This window comes from Echinops telfairi, unplaced genomic scaffold (assembly GCF_000313985.2).
Source record: "Echinops telfairi isolate 266 unplaced genomic scaffold, ASM31398v2 ScPeMD7_7424;HRSCAF=8462, whole genome shotgun sequence".
In the NCBI taxonomy this organism is placed as follows: domain Eukaryota; kingdom Metazoa; phylum Chordata; class Mammalia; order Afrosoricida; family Tenrecidae; genus Echinops; species Echinops telfairi.
Window position 1 is genome coordinate 11553774 of NW_022111324.1, and position 19534 is coordinate 11573307.

Genomic DNA, 19534 nt, shown 5'->3' on the forward strand with positions numbered 1-19534 from the left:
ATAATTGCATTAGCTAATTCCAATAGTTTATTTTGATAGGTATGTGTATTTGTAAGTACCATTAAAATGTACAGTTCTACCTAATGTCATTTTCCCCAAAATTCCTGGTAGGTTAGTCATCCTAACACTGGTCTATTTAGATAAATGACTTATTATTTATGCCAGAGGATTTGATAGGTCTCTGTCCCCTTGGTTATCAATCTATTTGACAGAGACATTGCATTCTTTTGACTGTGCAATTTATAGTATCTGTTCCTTTAAAGATCATGTTGTAGTTGCAAGGGACTGAGGTAATTTTCCTATGGATTGTGTTACTGCTGCTATTACTTTATGGTGATGGGAAAGGGTCAAGAAGATTCCTTTCTATGTTTGGGACACTGAGGTGACATAAGCTATGAGCTACTGAGCCTCAACTCAAGAAGAAGACAAGCTATAAAAACTCTGTTGCATGTGATTGTCAATTTAATCTACAGTCGTGCTTCTCAGTCTGAAAAGTGAGTGATTAATTTCCTGGAGAGCTTGTTAAAATGCAGATTCTCATTTAGTAGGTCGAGTATGGGGCTGGTGACTCTGCATGTGGAGCAAGCTCCCAGGTGGTGCTGATGTGTTGGTCCTTGAGGATCTACCTGCTGTTCACATATTATTTAGTCAATATATGCCTCCCAACTATAAATCTGAAGTACTTTCAGCTGAAAACAACCCCATTTTATAGCCCCTTCATAAGCATATACAATTTTTCATTGGGGCAGCTTCAAAAATTGCCAGCTCAACATTTTGAGAAATACATGAATATTCAAAATCTTATCTAAGGAGCACAGACACAGGCCAACAAGCAGCGCATGTCATTCCTGTAGGAATGAGTAAAGTACATGCTTTCATCTGATGTGGTTCTGATGAAGCAGACACGCAATAGTCAGGGGGTTTGTTTTTGATTATTCCAATCAGTGGCTCCTTGATAGAAAGTAAACTACAGTACAAATCCAACCACCAATAAATGCCACTCGACCTACTAAATGATCTCACGAACTGTATTGTCAACACAATGAACTGCTTTAATAATACAGAAACCATAACACCTACCATTCATAGAGAGTTTGACATGTGCCAGGCACTATGCAGAGCACTTCATAAAATGTATCTTCTTCAAACAGAACCCATATAAATGCTAACCTCGTGGCCGCTGGAATGATTGGCACTTGTTTTGTGTCTTTTCCCAGGCCTTGCCTGCTTTTTCTTCTCCCTCGGGTCCGTATTCCAGACTTCACATCCTTTAAAAACTGCTGAGTCAGGCCTCACATGAAGCAGAATAGCCCACAAGCTATTTTTTTCCATGTAAAATAGCCTGGCTCTCTGCCAAAGCACAATAATGAGAAGAACATGCTGAGCAGTCCTCACTTTAAGTAGCTTGCAAGGGAGTCTACGAAACCCCAGGTGGGGTTACATGTTACTCTGTACCCACCGACATTTCAAGGACATTGTGCACTATGTCCCACATTATGTCCAGAATGACTCTGAATGATATGTTCTCTGTTTTTATTTTCAAGACAACTGTCCTCAGTGTGCAAAGACGCCCGGATTTCGCCTCGTCTGGGCAATGGGAGATTGTTACAGTGAGCAATGGCAAGGAGCGAAGTACCGTCTTTGATGCAGTTATGGTTTGCAGTGGGCACCACATCCTACCCCACCTCCCACTGCAGTCATTTCCAGGTGAGGCCTGCAAGGGTCCCAGATTTTAGAAGGCATGGCCGAGCACTTTACATGCAATTTGGATCGAGAGGCAGGATTAACAGTTGTGGCGACATAATATTAAGATCAGCATTGAGCTCAAAACATGAAAAACTCCAAACATTCTATTTGCTTCTAATGACCTTTTGGGGTTTCCATACTATAAGAAGCTCAGCTGGCTTGCTCCAAAGTTGCTAAATCTTCCCCAGATTTGCAGAGTTCTCCCATCCAAAGTGTTGGAGAAGCTTGCGAGCCATGTGCCTAGGTTGGCTCCTTTGTATCCTGCCAACTACCTGTGGCTTTGTTGCATCCCTGGAGGCAATGGGCAAGGACAGGGGTTGCTGGGGAGAGCTCCTAGGAAGAAGAGCTGCTACAGGACAGTGATGAGGACAGGGGACAGAGAAGGAGGACAGGTAGCATTGGAAACCCTGCAGCCATCTGCCTATATGGTCCCAGGCATTGCCCTAGAGAGCATACTTCCTTCCCAAACCAAAGCCCACTGCCATGGAATTGATTCTGGCTCATAATGGACCTACAGGGTGGAGGAGAATTGCTCCATGGGGCTTCTGAGATTTTCAATCTTTCAATCTTTGCAGTGGTTTTCAACTTTCCTAATGCCACGACCTTTTCATCCAGTTCATGTTGTGGTGACCCCCCCAAGCATAAAATTATTTTTTGTTGCTACTTCATATCTGTAATTTTGCTACTGTTATGAGGCAGGCAACCCTTGTGAAAGGTTCGTTCGACCCCCAAAAGGGTCATGACACACAGGTTGAGAACCGCTGCTTTATAAGAATAGACAGTCTTGTCTTTCTCCTGTGATCCTTGCCAAGACCATGGAAACATCTACAATGCTGATGCTCATACAAGGCCTCAATTAGAATCATCTATGCATGATGGGGCTTTCTACTCTTGTTAATAGGTACAATCGGAAACCCACTGCCCAGGGGCAGTTCTATCCTGTCCTATAGGGTTGCCATGAGTCAGAATTGATTTAATGGCTGTGAGTTTGGTTTTCACTTATGGACCTTCAGTGACACTGTCAAGTAAGCTATGGCCTGGGTCTGCATTTCCAAACCACAGGCCATCTGCTCCTGGCTGGGACCCCACCCGCAAAGATTCAATTGATGTGGATGGGATTAGATTAAGTAGAGACTGCTTTAAAATAAAAAGAGGCCTCACTGCCTGTGAGCTGATGCCAAGTCATAGCAACCCCATAGAACTGGGGAGTACTGCCGCTGAGTGTCTGTGACTGTAAGGCTTCTCCCTCGGAGCTCCTGGTTGGTTTTGAACTGCTGACTTTGCAGTTAGCAACCCAACTTGAAACTGCTCTGCCCCCAAAGCTCTGATGCCAGCAGGAGTGATGCCTACTCGTTTGAAAGGCTGTTCTCAGACCACATTGAGCATGTCATCAGTATCACTTTGAGTGCTTCTCAAAACACAAATGTTGTGGGCCTCATCCCCAGCATTTTGATTCTGTAGGACTGTCCACTTGGCTGCTAAATGAAAGGTGGCAGTTCAACTCCATCCAGCAGTTCTATGGGAGAAAAGACCGGGCAATCAGTTCCCACTAAGACTATGGCCTAGGAGACCCTGTGGGACACTTCTGTTCTATCCAGTCAGGCCACCAGGAGTCAGAATCCACTCTACGGCCCTCAATAACTACTGACTTAGTGCAGCCTTTTGTGGCCCAGGGATTTTACTTAATAGTTATTATCTGCTTTCAAAATAAGAATTATATATATTATCCTAATTAATGCACACAGCAAGAAAATATTTGAGGAAATGATTAAATTTTAATCATTTAAGCAGTTCTCAACCTGTGGGACCCAATCCCTTTGGGGGTCAAACGACCAGTTCACAGGGGTTGTCCGATTCATAACAGTAGCAAAATTACAGTTATGAAGTAGCAACAAAAATAATTTTATGGTTGGGGGTCACCACAACATGAGGGTCATGGCATTCGGAAGGTTGAGAACCACTGGTTGTATTAAAGTATCATTGTGCTGTCCACAAGAAGGCAAAAAATAGCGTCAACAGCCAACACCTGATTCTGCTCTTAATTCCTCAAAAACCATTTCCTTGTCTGTAAACATATAAGCTACCCCTTAAAATCAACTCTTTTGATCCTGTACTATATGCATCATCTAGCATCTTTTTATTGTTAAAAAAATCATAGGAAGCTTTATTAGAAAAAAATGTTTAATGTGTAAGGGCTAAAGTAGAGGGCAAATGTTTTGAGATTGATGAGGACAACAAATATACATGTGTGCTTGACTCAATGGATGTATGTATGGACTGTGATAAGAATTGTATGAGCCCTCAATAAAATAAAATAAAAAAAGAAATTCTGCATAGAAAATTTGCAAGAAGTAAACATGTAAAAATCATATTAGTTATATAGTAAATTTCTAAGGATGATAGGACTATAACCACTCAATTTTGTAGGATTAATTTATGTAAACAGTTATTTTTAAAGAAAATGTTGACATTTTTGTCATTTCATTTTTATAATGCTGCTATTTTCTACAGTTTAAAAACAAAAATTATGGCTTCTCTTATTTCATTTCAAATTTTTATCCTTATAATAATATTACTAATCTTTTATTTGGTTCCAATATTTTAACGATGTTGGCTTTGAAAATTCTCCAAGGATTTTTATATTTGGAAAAAACATATTAAATATTAAAAAATGTTTGTGAAGCTACTCCTATTTTAATAGTTTTAGTGTCATAGAATTCACATGTCATACAATTAAACCATTCAATCATATTAACAAGAGTTTGACGGGCATCCCACAATTAATTTCGGAACCTTGCCTTCTCATACTCACTGTTGTCAGCTCCCCATTGCCCCCCAGGCTCCCCTGCCAGCCCCCGGGGCCATTATCCATCCAGTTACTGTTTTTAGAAATCTACCTATCCTGAATGGCATATACATAATATGATACCAAACATAAACAGGAAGCAAACAAAAAGAACAATGACTAGACAATGTAGGAAAAAAACCTCAATTCAAAAGAAAGCAGAAAAGATTAAAAACCAAAACAGTTTTAAGATGAATCAAAAGGACGATTAAGTGATAAGGTGTTACATTTTAGCCTAACTACTCCTACCATAATCCACTTTACAACGCTCTCTGTCTGGTGCCCAAGCTACTCACATCCCTGAACGATGTTCACAGGGGATTCTTTTATGTGTTTTACACTTTGAGGTCATGGTTGGACTTGCTTCTGAGATTCCTCTGTGGGGGAAAGAGAAAGAACTAATAACTGACCCCCGAAAGGTAGAGCTAGCACAACCTTTCCACGGAAATTAACTTGACTCGTAGCTAACTCAGAAGTTTATGGACTTCTCTCTTCTCCTTGAAGGTATTGAGAAGTTCAAAGGCCAATATTTCCATAGTCGCCAATACAAGCAAACGGAAGGATTTGAGGGGAAGCGCATCCTGGTGATCGGACTAGGAAACTCGGCCTCCGATATTGCAGTGGAGCTGAGTAAGAAGGCTGCACAGGTGAGCTGTTCTTTGCTCACTGTAGGATGGAGGGGAACGAGGATCGCCATATTGGAGAAGCCTAACCACACAAGTGAGGTTGCAGTCCTTATTAATTGGTCAATAGCGTGCCCAGTGTGATATCACAGCAAACCTGGAAGTCCAGAGGCTAAAGTTGATTGCCCAGCTCTGCCACTAACCAGCCACGTAGTCTAGAACAAGCATTGCATCTCTCGGAGTTGTGATTCTTTCATTTTTAAAATAAGGTGTTTGGACCGGCTTATTTTCAGCAAAAAGGACCTTATTTCTTCCCAGGGGGCGTTAATGAGTAGTTAATCTGTTCATGTTTTGGAGGTGCCTTTTAGAGAGTTAGCACATATTTGAAATATAGATAATCACCAGTTACTTGAAGATCATAGAAAGATTACATAAATAGTAAGTCTCCCAACCAAGATAATTCGGTGCTTTCTACAATCTCCCCACCTCTGTCAGCTTTGCATCTGCTCAGGTATCACACCAGTTGAGCAATGCGGGAGGCAAATGCTGACAGATGACTGTGAATGACAGAAAATAACTCTCTTCTATAAGGAAAGAGATAGAGATGGGAAAATGTCTATGCTTCCTCTCCCCAAAGCATTCTCTCTCACCTTGGCTCTGAATCCAGGAGCCTCCAGCACTAGCCTCCTCAAGTGGTGTCCTCTGGCCACGTGGGACTGACCAGGACCACAATCCACAACCAGCAAACTTTCTGGCCCCAAGTCTTACATTCCTAGAGCCTGAGATGCCCAGCAGTAAGCATGATAGCTAAACAGTGTCTCCTCAATGGGGAACTGAAGGGGTTCCACTGGGGCTTGTGGAACAATCTGCCATCTATTACCAGCCCAGCAATAGAGCAGGTTACTGCGACCAGAGAGATGTACTAGACCCACGAAGTCCTCACCATTTTGTGCAAAGACACCACTTTGAGACTTTAGTGTGAAGAATGAGGAGGCGCTTACTATAGTCTTGGTGAAGAGCTAAGCCAGGAGGCCTGAGGATTAGGGGACAGATGGAGTCACTAGCATCAGTTCCCTTCCTGTTGGGAACACTTACAAATTTTGAGGTTGGAAATAGAATAGAGTAAAACAAGAGGAGTATATTTAGCAGTTAACCAAGTAGCGATTCATGCCCAACCAGTATGTGTTGTCAGGCCTGTGATTTGGACTTACAGCAGATATTCCAAAGATAGAGAATCTTGGATTCCAAAGCTGGTGGCTTCCTTCGGTTGTGCTATATAAGCCCATTCACACACTCAGCTGCTAACCACAAGGTCTGATGGTGAGTCCACTCAACACCATCTGGGATAAAAGGCCTCTTGGTCTACTTCCAGAACGTCACCCACTGGAGACGTTATGGAGCACAACTTGACGTGGATGCACATGAGGTCCCCGTGAGTCTGCGTAGACTCCTCAGCAACTGTGACTTCGGATGCCCTGTTCTGTTTATCTGTCTCTTCTAGTTCCTAAAGCAATCTTTTATTCCAAATGTATCTTTCTTTTTTATTAAATTAATAACATAAATGTGTAATTGTAATAAAATTTCTTACAGAGACTAATAAAAGACAGCCAAAAAGTTTGTGAAAAATGGAATTAAAAGATAAATGGAATTTTCCCACAAACTTTCTGAAGCCTTCTTGTAGGCTAGGGGCGGGGGGTTCTTATACAGTGCCCCACATCTGCATAGGCCTCCATATAAAACATAGTTTTATTGGTCTCGGTGTACAAACATACTCATGCCCCATTTTCTCCTGCTGCTGTCCCACGTGAATTGCCAATTTCATACCTCATGTCAGTTATTGCATAATAGATGTCAACATTTCCATTAGTGCCCATTTTCATTGATGATTGCTCCTCTTCTTTCTTAGGTGCACTCCATATTTCAGGTTGGGTACATGGTCTATTTAGAGCCCTAGTGGCACTATCCAGTAACCTTTAGATTGCTAGCCCCAAAGTCAGAAGTTCAACTTCACTCATCGCTCCTTGAGAGAAAGATGAGACTGTGGGCTCCCATAAAGATTTACTGCCCCAGAAATCCTACATGAGGAACCCTTCTGGCATAGTGGGCAGACTATGCATTGCGCTTCTCACCACAAGGTAAGCAGTTCAAATCCACCAGTTATTCCTTGAGAGAAAGATGAGGCTGCCCGCTCTCTTAAAGACTTAAAAGGCTCAGAAACCAAAAGTAGTAGAGTTCTCCTCTGTCCTCTGAAGTCAACCTTCTGGAGAAAGATTTATCGAACATTTTATAGGACCTACAAATGTAAGGGACAAAATTAGGTCAACCTGCAAATTAAACCTAATTGAATCAAATTAAAGCTGAAAATTAAAAACTAATCTCACCATAGCCCTGAGTGTGCCCTGATTCGGAAAAGCGTGAACATGCTTATAATATGGCGCCCTCTATAGTGCGAGTGCCTGATGGCAGTGACAGATGGTAAGAATATCCCTAGCCATTAGAGTCCGAGTCAGCCCACTCCACTCACTCTGACCCGTGTGATGAAAGAAAGAAAGAATGAAATCCAGGCCAGGGATACCTACCGCCATCAAGTCGATTCTGGCTCCTGTGACGACCCTGGAAGACAAAGTGGAGCTGCCTCCTTTGGATGTCCAAGACTGTACATCCTGAGAGAAGTCGAGAACCCTGGAGCAGCTGCTGATCCTACAGTTAACAATCTAGCCCTTGCATAACCCACGATGCCACCAGGGCTTATTGGCTGTAGGGATAGAAAGAAAAACAATAAGTAAATAAATAAATAGACCATGTTGCACCTAAGAAAGAAGAGGAGCAATCATCAACGAAAATGGGCACTAATGGAAATGTTGACATCTCTTATGCAATAACTGACATGAGGTGTGAAATTGGCAAGTCACATGGGACAGCAGCAGGAGAAAATGGGACATAAGTATGTTTGTACACCGAGAACAATAAAGCTAATGTTTTATATGGAGGCCCATGCAGATGTGTGGCACTGTATAAGAACCCCCCCGCCCCTAGCCTAAATTTCTAAATATTATAAAAATAGTAAATAATATTTTGCTAGTTCCTAAAAAATAAATAATGCTTATCACTTGCCAGGCAATAGTATTGTATGAACTTTACATATGTCACCTCATTTAACTCACAAAGTAGTCCCAGCAGGTGTCATTACTAACCCCATTTTGCCAAGAAAGAAACGGAGACAGAGAAATCATTCACCCAATGTGGCTTAGGTAGTGAATAATGTGGCTGAGATACAAACACAGGCAGTCTAACTCCAGACTACATGATCTGAAAGTTAAAGAAAGTAAATCAGTTTGCTTGTAAGTAAATCTCATTAGGCTGTTTCTCTAGGACAGCCAAAATCAAATAGCTCAAAGAATAGTTTGTCAATATATAAGAAGCAATTCAAATATATATTTTTGACTTGGAGAGTGAAAATTAACTAGTTAAAATATACATTTGAAAATAGATTTAAGAGTTGTACGAGTCCCCAATAAAATGATTTTTTTTTTATTTAAGAGACCATCTGAAAGGATATACATTTGAAAGGAAATATATACATTTAAAAGGAAAGGAAATTACAGTATGCATCCTATTTTTTACTTTCAAAATACATAGCTATTTTAGTTACAGAAGGGGGTTGATTTTCCTTATTAGTTCTACTCCAAAGTTATACCAAACCCACTGCCACCCAGTTAATTGCAACTAACGGCAACCCTATGGAGCAGAGTATTATAGCTCCATGGGGTTCCCGAGTCTATAAATTCTTACAAAAACAGACTCCCTCATCTTTCTCCCTCCCAGTGTTTGGAATGTTCGACAGCCAGTCTTCCAGTTAGCAGCTCCATACACTTCCAGGACTCCTTTATGGTGACGCAGACCCACAGTTATGTCTCTAAAGTCATTTGACGGGCATCATGCATTCCCAACAATAATGGTAATTGTTTACCTAAACTAGAAACAAAACTGGAGGCACATGGACATGGTGAGAGGAAGAAGGATATTTCTGTTAAGGAGCAGCAAACCCCAACTGCAAACATGATAGAGATAAGATGGGTGGCTTCCATCATCAGCTTTAGTCTGGGGATAGTTCAGTGTCTCCACCAAGTTCTCAAAATGTTGTTATAGGCTGCACTCTGTTAGTTCTGTAACACCAATCACTTTTGTGACAAAACTACCGCAGAGCAGTGAAAACTACAAGGCACTTCACTTTTCTGAACTAAGAGTTTACTGGGTCCGTACATCTGATACATCCAACACCTACACAGTAGATTACTCAAAAAGGGGACACATGTCCTGATTTCAACTGCAGTCTTTTTTGCTTACCAGGTATTTATCAGCACCAGACATGGGTCCTGGGTCAAGAGTCGCATATCAGATGATGGCTATCCTTGGGACATGATATTCCACACCCGGTTTGCCTCCATGCTCCGAAATACCTTGCCACGAACGGTTCTGAAATGGATGACGGAACAGCAGATGAATCAGTGGTTCAGCCATGAAAATTATGGTCTTGAACCTCAAAACAAGTAGAGTTATTTTAAAATTTTCATTGCATACTCATTATTACTAGGCAAGTTTGTCTGAAGGTGCTTCTTCTGCAAAACTCCAAATTGCTACCTTGATAGTTTGTATTACAAATGAGAATGAATATTTCATAGGTCCCAGAGTTTGGATACAAAATTTGTTCTCTGTGTCTAAGGGGAAAAAAAAGAAAAATGTTTCATGGGAAATAGCGATATAATCAGCGACTCCCAAAAGTAGAAGTACATGATTGAAAGGGAATTTATCAACGCTCAGCGCTGTTCCATAATGAAGAAGAAACTTTCAAGAGAGTGTGACCCTCTCTGTAGAGAAGTCTTGCTTGGGATGAAAGGTTTTCTAGCATGTCCCTAAGTTCCTTTCTTACATTGAGATTTCATGTTTATGATTTACATTGAGTGTCCAGGGGAAACATGCCACAATCCTTCATTTGATCATTTATACTTTGGCAACTATTATACTTTGGCACACCGTAAGGGTTTTTCATACGAGCAGTTTCGCAACTTTTGATAATCTACTCATTGCTTCTTTGCCAAAAACAAATACCTTTGATCTCAAATATATCTTGAACGTATACTGGTCTTTTAGCACATGCCAATATGAATGTTTATTTCTCTTCAGTTGGTAACAGATTCCTTCCTTTTAAAAAGTAGAATAGCTATTTGATGAAAGGCTATCTTTCAACAAATGCCATGTGTGATGGCTAAGATTTTTGTCAGCTTATCTAGGCTGTGATCCTCAGTTATTTGTAAGATATTATGTAATCATGCCCCATTTTGTGATCTGATGTAAAGAGCCACGAGATGGAGAGGGATTTCCTTTGGGGTGTGGTCTGCATCCAGTATTCATGGATGTTCTTACAAAAATCTCCCTCTCAGGCCTGCTTCCAACTCGTCATCTTCTGACCCTTGGTTCTTAGGAGCGAGCCAGCAGCCAATTTTGATTTGTTAGTACCTACAACCACATGTGGCACAAGAAGCCTCCAGTCTAATGCCTGACTCAGAGTGGGGACTTAACAGCCTCCACAACTGCATGAGCTAATTCCTTGAAATCAATCTCTCTCTCTCTCTCTCCATTCTCAATCTCTCTCACTGTGTGTGTGTTTATGTGTGTATTCCACATCAGAAATGTTCCTGATAGTCTAGTGGTTGCAAATTGGGCTTCAATCCACAAGGTTAGCAGTTCGAAACCACCAGCCACTATACAGGAGAAAGGGCTTTCAACTCCCATAAACAGAGACCAACCCTGGGTCCACAATATAGAACCATTCTTCAGGGTGATCAGCCAGCAACACAGAGGCAGGTTGACCACATGAGTCCACTTCCATCATGGAAAGGGTAGTATTTGGTTCTTACTGGACTAGATACTTATTCTGCAAACATTTTTCCTTCCCTGAAAGCAATGCTTCTGCCAAAACTACCATCTGTGGACTTACAGAATGCCATCATGGCATTCCGTACAATATTGCCTGGGAGCACAGGATTCATGTCACAGCAAATAACAGATGGCAATGATCCCATAACCACACAATTCACTTGTCTTGCCATGTTGCCCATCATCTTGAAGCAGATGGATTGACAGGTCAATGGAATGGCCTTCTGAAAAAGCTCAATTGTGGTGTCAGTTAGGTAGCAATAACTTGCATGGTTGGTGTAAAGTTCCCTAAAAAGTGGTATGTGCCCTAAACCAAGGTCCAGTCTCCAGTGCTTTTCCTCCCATATCCAAGATGCGTGGGTCTAGGAATCAAGAAGTAGAAATGGAAGTATTACTACTTATTGTCCCCGCTAGTGACCCACTTGTGAGGTTTTTTCTTCTTGTCTCTGTGACCCTACACTCTCTGTGAATCTAGAGACCCTCATTCCCAGCTGCAGGCACAACGCTGGTTCCTTTGCACTGAAAGATGAATGCAACTCAGCCCCTTTGGGATCCCCGTGTCTCTGTCTTAACAGGCAAAGAGAGTTACTGCATTAGCTGATATGATTGATCCTGATTCCCATGGGGAAAGTGGATAAATATAATGGAGGTTAAAAAAAATATGCGTGTAATACAGGAGATGCTTTAGGATGTCTCTGTACTACCATGGCCTTTGATTAAAGGTAAGGAAAAGCTACAGAAACTGAATTCTGCAATAACGTCTACTGGCCCCAAACCTTAAGAAATGAATGGTGGAAGAAGGTGTTTGCAGAAATTATGATAGTTATTATTTTTAGTATTTCTTCCTTGTTCTGTTATACATAAATGTGTGTGTAGCAAATATCTTTGTTTCCTCCCTTCTTTTTTTCTGTTACTTATTATGACACATGAAATGTAAACTTGGCGAGTGCATTTTTGGTTATATGTATTTTAGTCGTATCACGTTAAAAACAAGTATGATGTTATCACTATCTTTAGATGTTACATATAGTTTAAGGAGATGTATACAGGTGTCAGATTAACAAGGGATAGATTGTGATGAACAAGATTATGTATCAACTTGACTAGGCCATGATTCTTAGTGGTTTGACAGATTTTACATGATTAACCTCCATGTTGTAAGTTGATGTGAGCAGCCAATTGATTGAAAGGGAATTTTCCTTGGAGTGTGACCAGCATACAATATACATGGATGCTCTGGAAAAGCACTGTCTCTCTCAATCCTGCATCTAGTCCATTATCCTATTCTTGGGACATGCCCAGCAAGCTGCCATCTGACCTACATATTTCGAGTTCATCAGCCCCTGCAACCACGTGAGTCAAGAGAGGGCTCAAGCTCAGAGACTGAAGCATGGATTTGGAACTTGCCAGCCTCCACAAATATGTGACCCATTTCTTGGAAATACATCTCTCCATACGGCCACTTATCAACATGATTATGTACCACGGATCAGGTCGCTGTGCAAAATTGGCATTGTGCATGGAAGATAAGCAGGATGTGGAGGCAACTCTTGAGTCTAGACCCTCAAAAATGCTATACCCCTACATCAGGGCAGTCTAGACACCAAGGACCTGCTGTTCAGGTTGCCACTCAAGTGAACCGGGATCTGAAAGTTGGATCAAAGGTGTGGTTGGTGGCTTTGAGGCTCAAGCAATTTGAAGGGCTGGGATCAAGACTGTCAAAGGAGGCTGCTTTCTATACTCATGCCTTTCTACAGCCTCAGCTCCCTGCTGCCATCAGCAGGTTGAGAGAACCAGGTGGAAATGAGTCTAATCCTTGAAGCCTTGGATCTGTGTCCAAGATCCTGGAGACTAGCTGCCACTTGGGAGAAGAGTTCAGCAGCCCTGACAGCAAAAGAGGAGGTGCCCAATTACCCCCATTATCACTGCTAAACTTGATCCTTCCAAGACACTTGAGTAGAGGGGAGCCCCCGCAGCAACCTCCCCCGCCCCCAACATTCTCTTTACCCTCCAGTCACTTGCAGGTCTTTCTCCAACAGGATCTCTCAAAATCCTCAATCATTTCTCTCTCGTGAAAAACTACCACAGTGGCTTCTGCAGTGGCTTTCTGGAGAGCAGCTACCTGCTTCAGCCTGATTGACATGGGGACTCTGAGGGCCAAGAGCTAGACCTGGGGAGGAAGCAAGGGTTCATGCACAAGATAGGAGAGGGCAGATTTTTATTGCTATCACAAAGCCAAAATGTTGGCTAACAAGATAGTTGATAATTAAATAGAATTAAATAGAAGGTGTATATAGAGACTTATACATACTAGGGGCTTCCAAAAGTTTGTGAGAAAATTAAAAGATCATAGAATATTTCCATGACCTTCTTGAAGCCCTATCATATATGGGACACTAGTTCTACTTATCTAGGGAACCCAGCCTAAGAGTTTATGTGATTGTGTATGTTTAAGGTTTAAAATGCAATCCTGTAGCCTGTATTCTTTTATTTTTTTAAACCAACAAACAGGAAAACTATTCCAAAATCCATAAAAAAGAAAAACACAAAAAAGCAAATAAATTGTGTTCCTTAAATTCATATTGTGAGAAACTGAGATATCACGGATATTTGGGATCAACCAATATTCCCAAAGATGATTTTATACATTCATTCCTATGTTGATCCCTTAAGAAGTTTCAAAACTGATAGGATTTACATAGCTGTGATCAGATAAAGTTGATATAAAACAGCAATATAGTTTTTAAAAAGGTAGGTGGTATGAAAGAGACTGTGGAAATACCGTGAATAGAATTATCTTCAAGTGGAATAAAATCCACTAAAATAAACAGGGATGACCAGATGCCCTGGCATTTTGCCTAAGCCCCTGGGTTGAAATGTTTGTTATCTGCAGTGTTCACATATTTCCCCGGGTGTTTTAAGAGGAATGGTTTGCAGCATAAAATCAAGTCAGATAAGATGAGTTAAGACAGGTCAACTAGTCACATTTTATGGATTTTTGAAGAACCCTCTAATTTTCAGAGCCATATAATGTAGGGAGGGTTCGGGATTCTTCTGAAAATGGTCCTTCTGAGTGTTTTTTCCTGTGTGTCTCAGATACCTTATGAAAGAAGTAGTGCTGAATGATGATCTCCCAAGTCGTCTGCTATGTGGACTCGTCAAGGTGAAGCCGAGAGTGAAGGAGCTCACAGAAACTACTGCCGTCTTTGAAGATGGAACCATGGAGGAGGACATTGACGTCATTGTCTTTGCCACGGGATATACTTTCTCTTTTCCCTTCCTTGAAGAGACCGTGGTTAAAGTTGAGAATAATATGGTCTCTCTTTATAAATGCATATTTCCCCCTCAGCTGCAGAAATCAACTCTTGCATGCATTGGCCTCATCCAGCCCCTTGGTTCCATTTTCCCAACTGTTGAACTTCAAGCTCGCTGGGTGACAAGAGTTTTCAAAGGTGCGTGAGTAAGCAAGTGGGTAACTGGGGGCTTCACACCATGAGGGGTCTGCTCAATGATAAATTCAGAGTTTAAAAAGTGACCACAAGAATGCTGTCAATTTTGGTTGCTCTCACAAGAGTAACATCCTAAAAAGTCCATGGATAATTCAAATGACAAGTGCAATAATAAATACTTGCAACTATCCGTTTGAAGCATGAAACAATTCGGAGAGCTTCAACTAGCATAAAGTTGATTCTATGACTAGGCTGGAATTGCAAAGATAATAGAATCTTCCCATGAACTTTTTGACTCTCCCTTATATGGTATCCTTTCTTTGAATCATGAGAGATTAGCTTAAGAAGGAAAGCATCTATGACTACATCTTTGGCCTATATGATGTTTTCAAATTCCTCAGACTATGTGCAAATCAAGAGACCTAGGTCTGGTTAATGCTTAAGTAAAAATTAACTTTTTCTTCAAGCATTTTGTTGTGAACTAGGTGCGGACTAACATATCAGATCATTATTTTTGCACCAAATGCATAAACAACTTCTCAAACCTCCCCACTTCTTTTCCTATCTCCTTCTTGTAGTATAGTATCTTCCCCTTCATCCAAGTGAACACATGGCTACCGTCTAGTCTGTTGCTTCCCCTTTCTCCCCTGCCCCTCCCACCCTTGGTCACCTTCCAAGTCTGTTCATGGGTGTGCATATATCTGTCCATGTCATGTTCTTTACTTCTGTAGGATATATACAAACTAGTGTGATTAGGGTATCAAAATTAATGTTTAATACCTAAGTAGATCCCTACAGAGTTTTAGAATTATTGAAAGATGTCTGAGCATCTGTGTATCACATTACTCTCTCCCTGCCTCTGACCCCCGGAGTTCAATTCAACAAAAATGCCTCGAATACCGAACCCTGTAGTGGGATCTGGTGGGAAAGAAAGAAATGAAAACAAGTCCTTTCAATATAATATGGCAAATGTGTTGATAGAGGAATGCACAGAGAGTTGTGGGAACAAGAGAAGGAGCACTGAGCAACAGCAGAGTGGGATAACATGACCAGGGAAGTGGGATGAGGTGGCCAACAGCAGAGAGGAAAAGGAGTCAGGGAAGAGTTCCTGGATGACTGAGTGTGTTAGTCTGGGTACTTTAGATAAACAAATGCACACAAACGCATGTATAAAAGAGAGCTTTATATAAAGGTTAAGTGTGCACATCAAGAAAACATCCCATCCAGTGCTGCCCAATCCCACAAGTCCAACATTAAGCCATATGTCAAACACCAATCCACAAAGTCCTCCTCTATCTCACAAAACACACACTATGACGCCGACTGCAGGAGGAAAGCCAAATCAGTGAATGTGTAAGCATCTCAGCATTGGGAGGGGTCTCCACATGGCTGCTCCTCAGGGAAGATTTGCAGGAAGTGAGCCTTGCCAGCTGAAGCAGGGAACTGCTAGGGCAGCTGCACCCTGGTCTGACCATTACAAAGCAAGAGACCAGAGAACTAGAAAAGTGAGACTTACTGGGCCATTTATCTCTCCACACTTCAATTAACCCCACATTTGTTTATCGGCCAGGTTGGCACAATAAACATTCACTATCTCACTGAGCAAAATCAAGAAGGCGTGAAACGGAACAGGGCATCGGAGAATTGCAATGTTCGAGTCTAGATACAGGAGGGCTTTGTAGATGAGCTCAGTTTGAGGCGCTTTGAATATAAAGTTTCTGGTGGCTAGTCATCCTGATGGGGCAATGGTGAAGCATGTGGCTGCTAACTGAAAAGGTGGAGGATCGAACCAGGAGAAAGACGTGGCAGCCTGCTTCCATACAGAATGCCGCCTTGGAGTTTATAGGCAGTTCTACTCTGTTCTAGGGACTCACTGTGCATGATGGCACCACGTTTTTAGTCATATCCAGGTGGCACTAACTGGTTTTCAACACCTGTCTGATGCTCAGGGGACCCTGTAGACCAGGTAGAACCATAAGCATGATTTCCATCCCTCCCACTGCAGTTCAGGCAACTCCGGACTCCCTACCAGGCTCACTTCAAATCTCATACCTGGTCTCCGTACCTTTGGGCTCACCTCCGTGAAGCCCATTTTCCAAAATTCAGCAATCAGTGGGAGGGATCTATCACCACAAGGTAAACTAATCTTGTTACCACTGCTGCAGAACCCACCCACCCCACTCTCCCACCCCCAACCAGGATTCAGGATGGAGTCCAAACCACTTGACATGGCTTCCAAGTTCCTCCCACTCAGAATTCTCACCTCTTCTCTTACTCACCCTCCACCTCACAGTTTATGTGGCAGGCTGTGCTACACTGGCTGTGTCCCACAAAGTGCACAGGACTGGCACCCACTGGAATTCAGCAGCAAAGCCCTGACTCATAACATGATTACACAGCCAACGTTTCCTTTCAGGATTTAATTACTAGGTGAAGCAACGATCTTGAATCCGACGTACTATTCAAAGCAACCATTTCTGTTCTAGATTTGTGTACTTTGCCCTCAGAGAGTATTATGATGGCAGACATTATCAAGAGGAATGAAAAAAGAATTGACCTGTAAGTATGCTGTTGCTGTTGTTTTAATCTTATATAGAGCAGTGTTTCTCAAAGTATGATGATCCGGCTACCTCTAGGAACCATCTGGCTGCTTGTTAAAAATGCAAGTTCTAGGACCCTAACTCAAGCCAACTGCTTCAGAGGCTCTGTGGATGAGGCTGAAATGTTGCGTGTCTACGGACTTCCTAGATGCCTCTGAAACACACTACAGTTGAAGGCCCAACTAGTTACACATAGCAACAGTTCCAAAACAACATTTTGTCCTTGATTTCATTTCAGTTCTGCTTTGTAGGATTCTCATGTCAGATTCCACTGTAATTGTCTCAAGCTACCCAAACTGTGTATGTAGTTAAAGAGGGTCTGAGGGTTAAAGGTTGAGTGCTGCCAGTGGCCGTGGTGTCCCTAGAAAGCCAGCTGAGGGATCTCACGTAAAAATAAAAGGTATTGGTGTGAAGTGAAGGACTTGGAGATTGCCAAACCAGCTGCCAGAGTCAGTTCTGGCTTGTGGGACTTATGGGACTGAGCAGAACTGCCTCTGTGGGTTTACAGAGCTATACATCCTTCCAGGTGCAGAAAATCTCTTCTTTCTACCTCAGAGCAGCAGGTGGTTTCAAACTGCAGACCTTGCATAACCCAATACACTACCAGGGCTCCTTGGAATTGCAGTGTGTCCTTAGATGGACTGGGGTTCGATAGGGATCAAGTACCCTTGGAAGATTGAGTCTCTTATCACAAGAATGATCCAGCCTTCTGTAGAAGTTATCCCATCCTCAATTAGAATTCCTCTAACATGTATAGAGCATAGACCACACGCCAGCCTAAATGCCAGGGACTTTAATAATTTATCAAGCAAATATTGAACATCTTCTCTGTGCCAGGCAGTAAACTAGGCTCTTGTATATATTCTCTCATAAGATTTTGCAGCAATCCTAAGTATTTTATACTTCCCTAGAGGCTTCCCTAGTAGCTTAGCAAATACTAAATTATAATCATAGTCATTAATTTGTTCACATTACCAGAATGTGCATGAATGCATGACTATTTTTTTAACCATTTTATTAGTGGCTCATGCAACTCTTATCACAATCCATACATACATCAATTGTGTAAGCGCATTTGTACATTCATTGTTTTATAGCCCACTCTCCGTTTGAGGAATAGATTTTCTTTCTTTTTTTTCTCTTTCCTTTTTAAAGAACAAAATTTTTTTCCAAAGCCATTTTATTGGGAGCTAATACAGATATCCTGTTGTTCCATAGTCCAATCACATCAAGAAATTGTACAATCACTCCCATATTCAGTCTCAAAACATTCTCTTCCTTCTTGAACTGCTTGACATCAGCTTCCATTTACCCCCCTAATCCCTCAGCCCACCACCACTGTACCCCTCAAAACCTCTTAGTCTACTGGTCTCTCTCTGTAGGTTCATCAATCCTGGGCTTCATATACTAAAAAACATACAACAAAATTTCAAGAGAGTCACCCCAAATGACAAAATACATCAGAGATAAATCAAAGATGAACAAGCAAAAAACCAGAAAATGTTGAAAACCAGATCAGGCCCAAAGTGTATCAACTGGCAAAATTTTAACAGTTCAAGCCAGGCTTATCATTTTGATCTCTTAGAGTCATCTCTCCAACGCGCTCTGTCTGGTAAGCAGTTCCTTCCCATCCCTCTATATGGAGAGAGGGAAACCACCAGAGGCTTCTTTCCTGTGTAGATCTCACCAACATAGCTTGAGCTCCTACTGTCATCCATAGCCTTCTGCAAACTGGATTCTCACAATGTAGGCTCTGATAAATATTCCCTCCTTTGATTTTGGATTATATGATTTACAATCCTTCAGTCACTGATGTTGGTGTGCTTCTTCCATGTGAACTTAGTTGACTTCTCACTTAGATGGCTGCTTGTTTGGAACCGAGCCTTTAAGACCCCAGACACTACATTATCTGATAGCTGGGCACCATCTCATTTCTTCACTTGCTGTAGCACCTTATCTTTCACGTGCTCTTCCTGAGGGCGAATATTGAGCAGGGCCAGGATGTAAGAACTAATTGTTCTTAAATTGGAGCTAGGATGTAGTGTGAGCCCAAAACCCATTCCTGGATCTTTTTATATATTTTTTAAATTATTAAATTATTTTATTGGGGGCTCATACAACTCATCACAACCCACGCATACATCCATTGTGTCAAGCTCTCATGTACATTTGTTTCCCTCGTCATTCTCAAAACATTTGCTTTATGCTTGAGCCCTTGTTATCTGCTCCTCATTTTCCCCTCCCTCTCCGCTCCCCACTCCCCCATGAACCCTTGATAATTTAAAATTATTATTATTTTGTCATATCTTACACCGTCCAGTGTCTGCCTTTAGC

General features: G+C 41.7%; 1 protein-coding gene across 1 annotated transcript in view; it reads left to right on the forward strand.

Moving 5' to 3' along the window:
- FMO2 (flavin containing dimethylaniline monoxygenase 2) overlaps window positions 1–19534 on the forward strand; it is a 40261-nt gene that overhangs the window by 17354 nt on the left and 3373 nt on the right. Inside the window, exons 4-8 of the mRNA XM_004706736.2 lie at window positions 1545–1707; window positions 5096–5238; window positions 9565–9764; window positions 14248–14603; window positions 17087–17159. Coding sequence (XP_004706793.1) covers window positions 1545–1707; window positions 5096–5238; window positions 9565–9764; window positions 14248–14603; window positions 17087–17159 — 935 coding nt within the window. The remainder of the gene's footprint in view (window positions 1–1544; window positions 1708–5095; window positions 5239–9564; window positions 9765–14247; window positions 14604–17086; window positions 17160–19534) is intronic.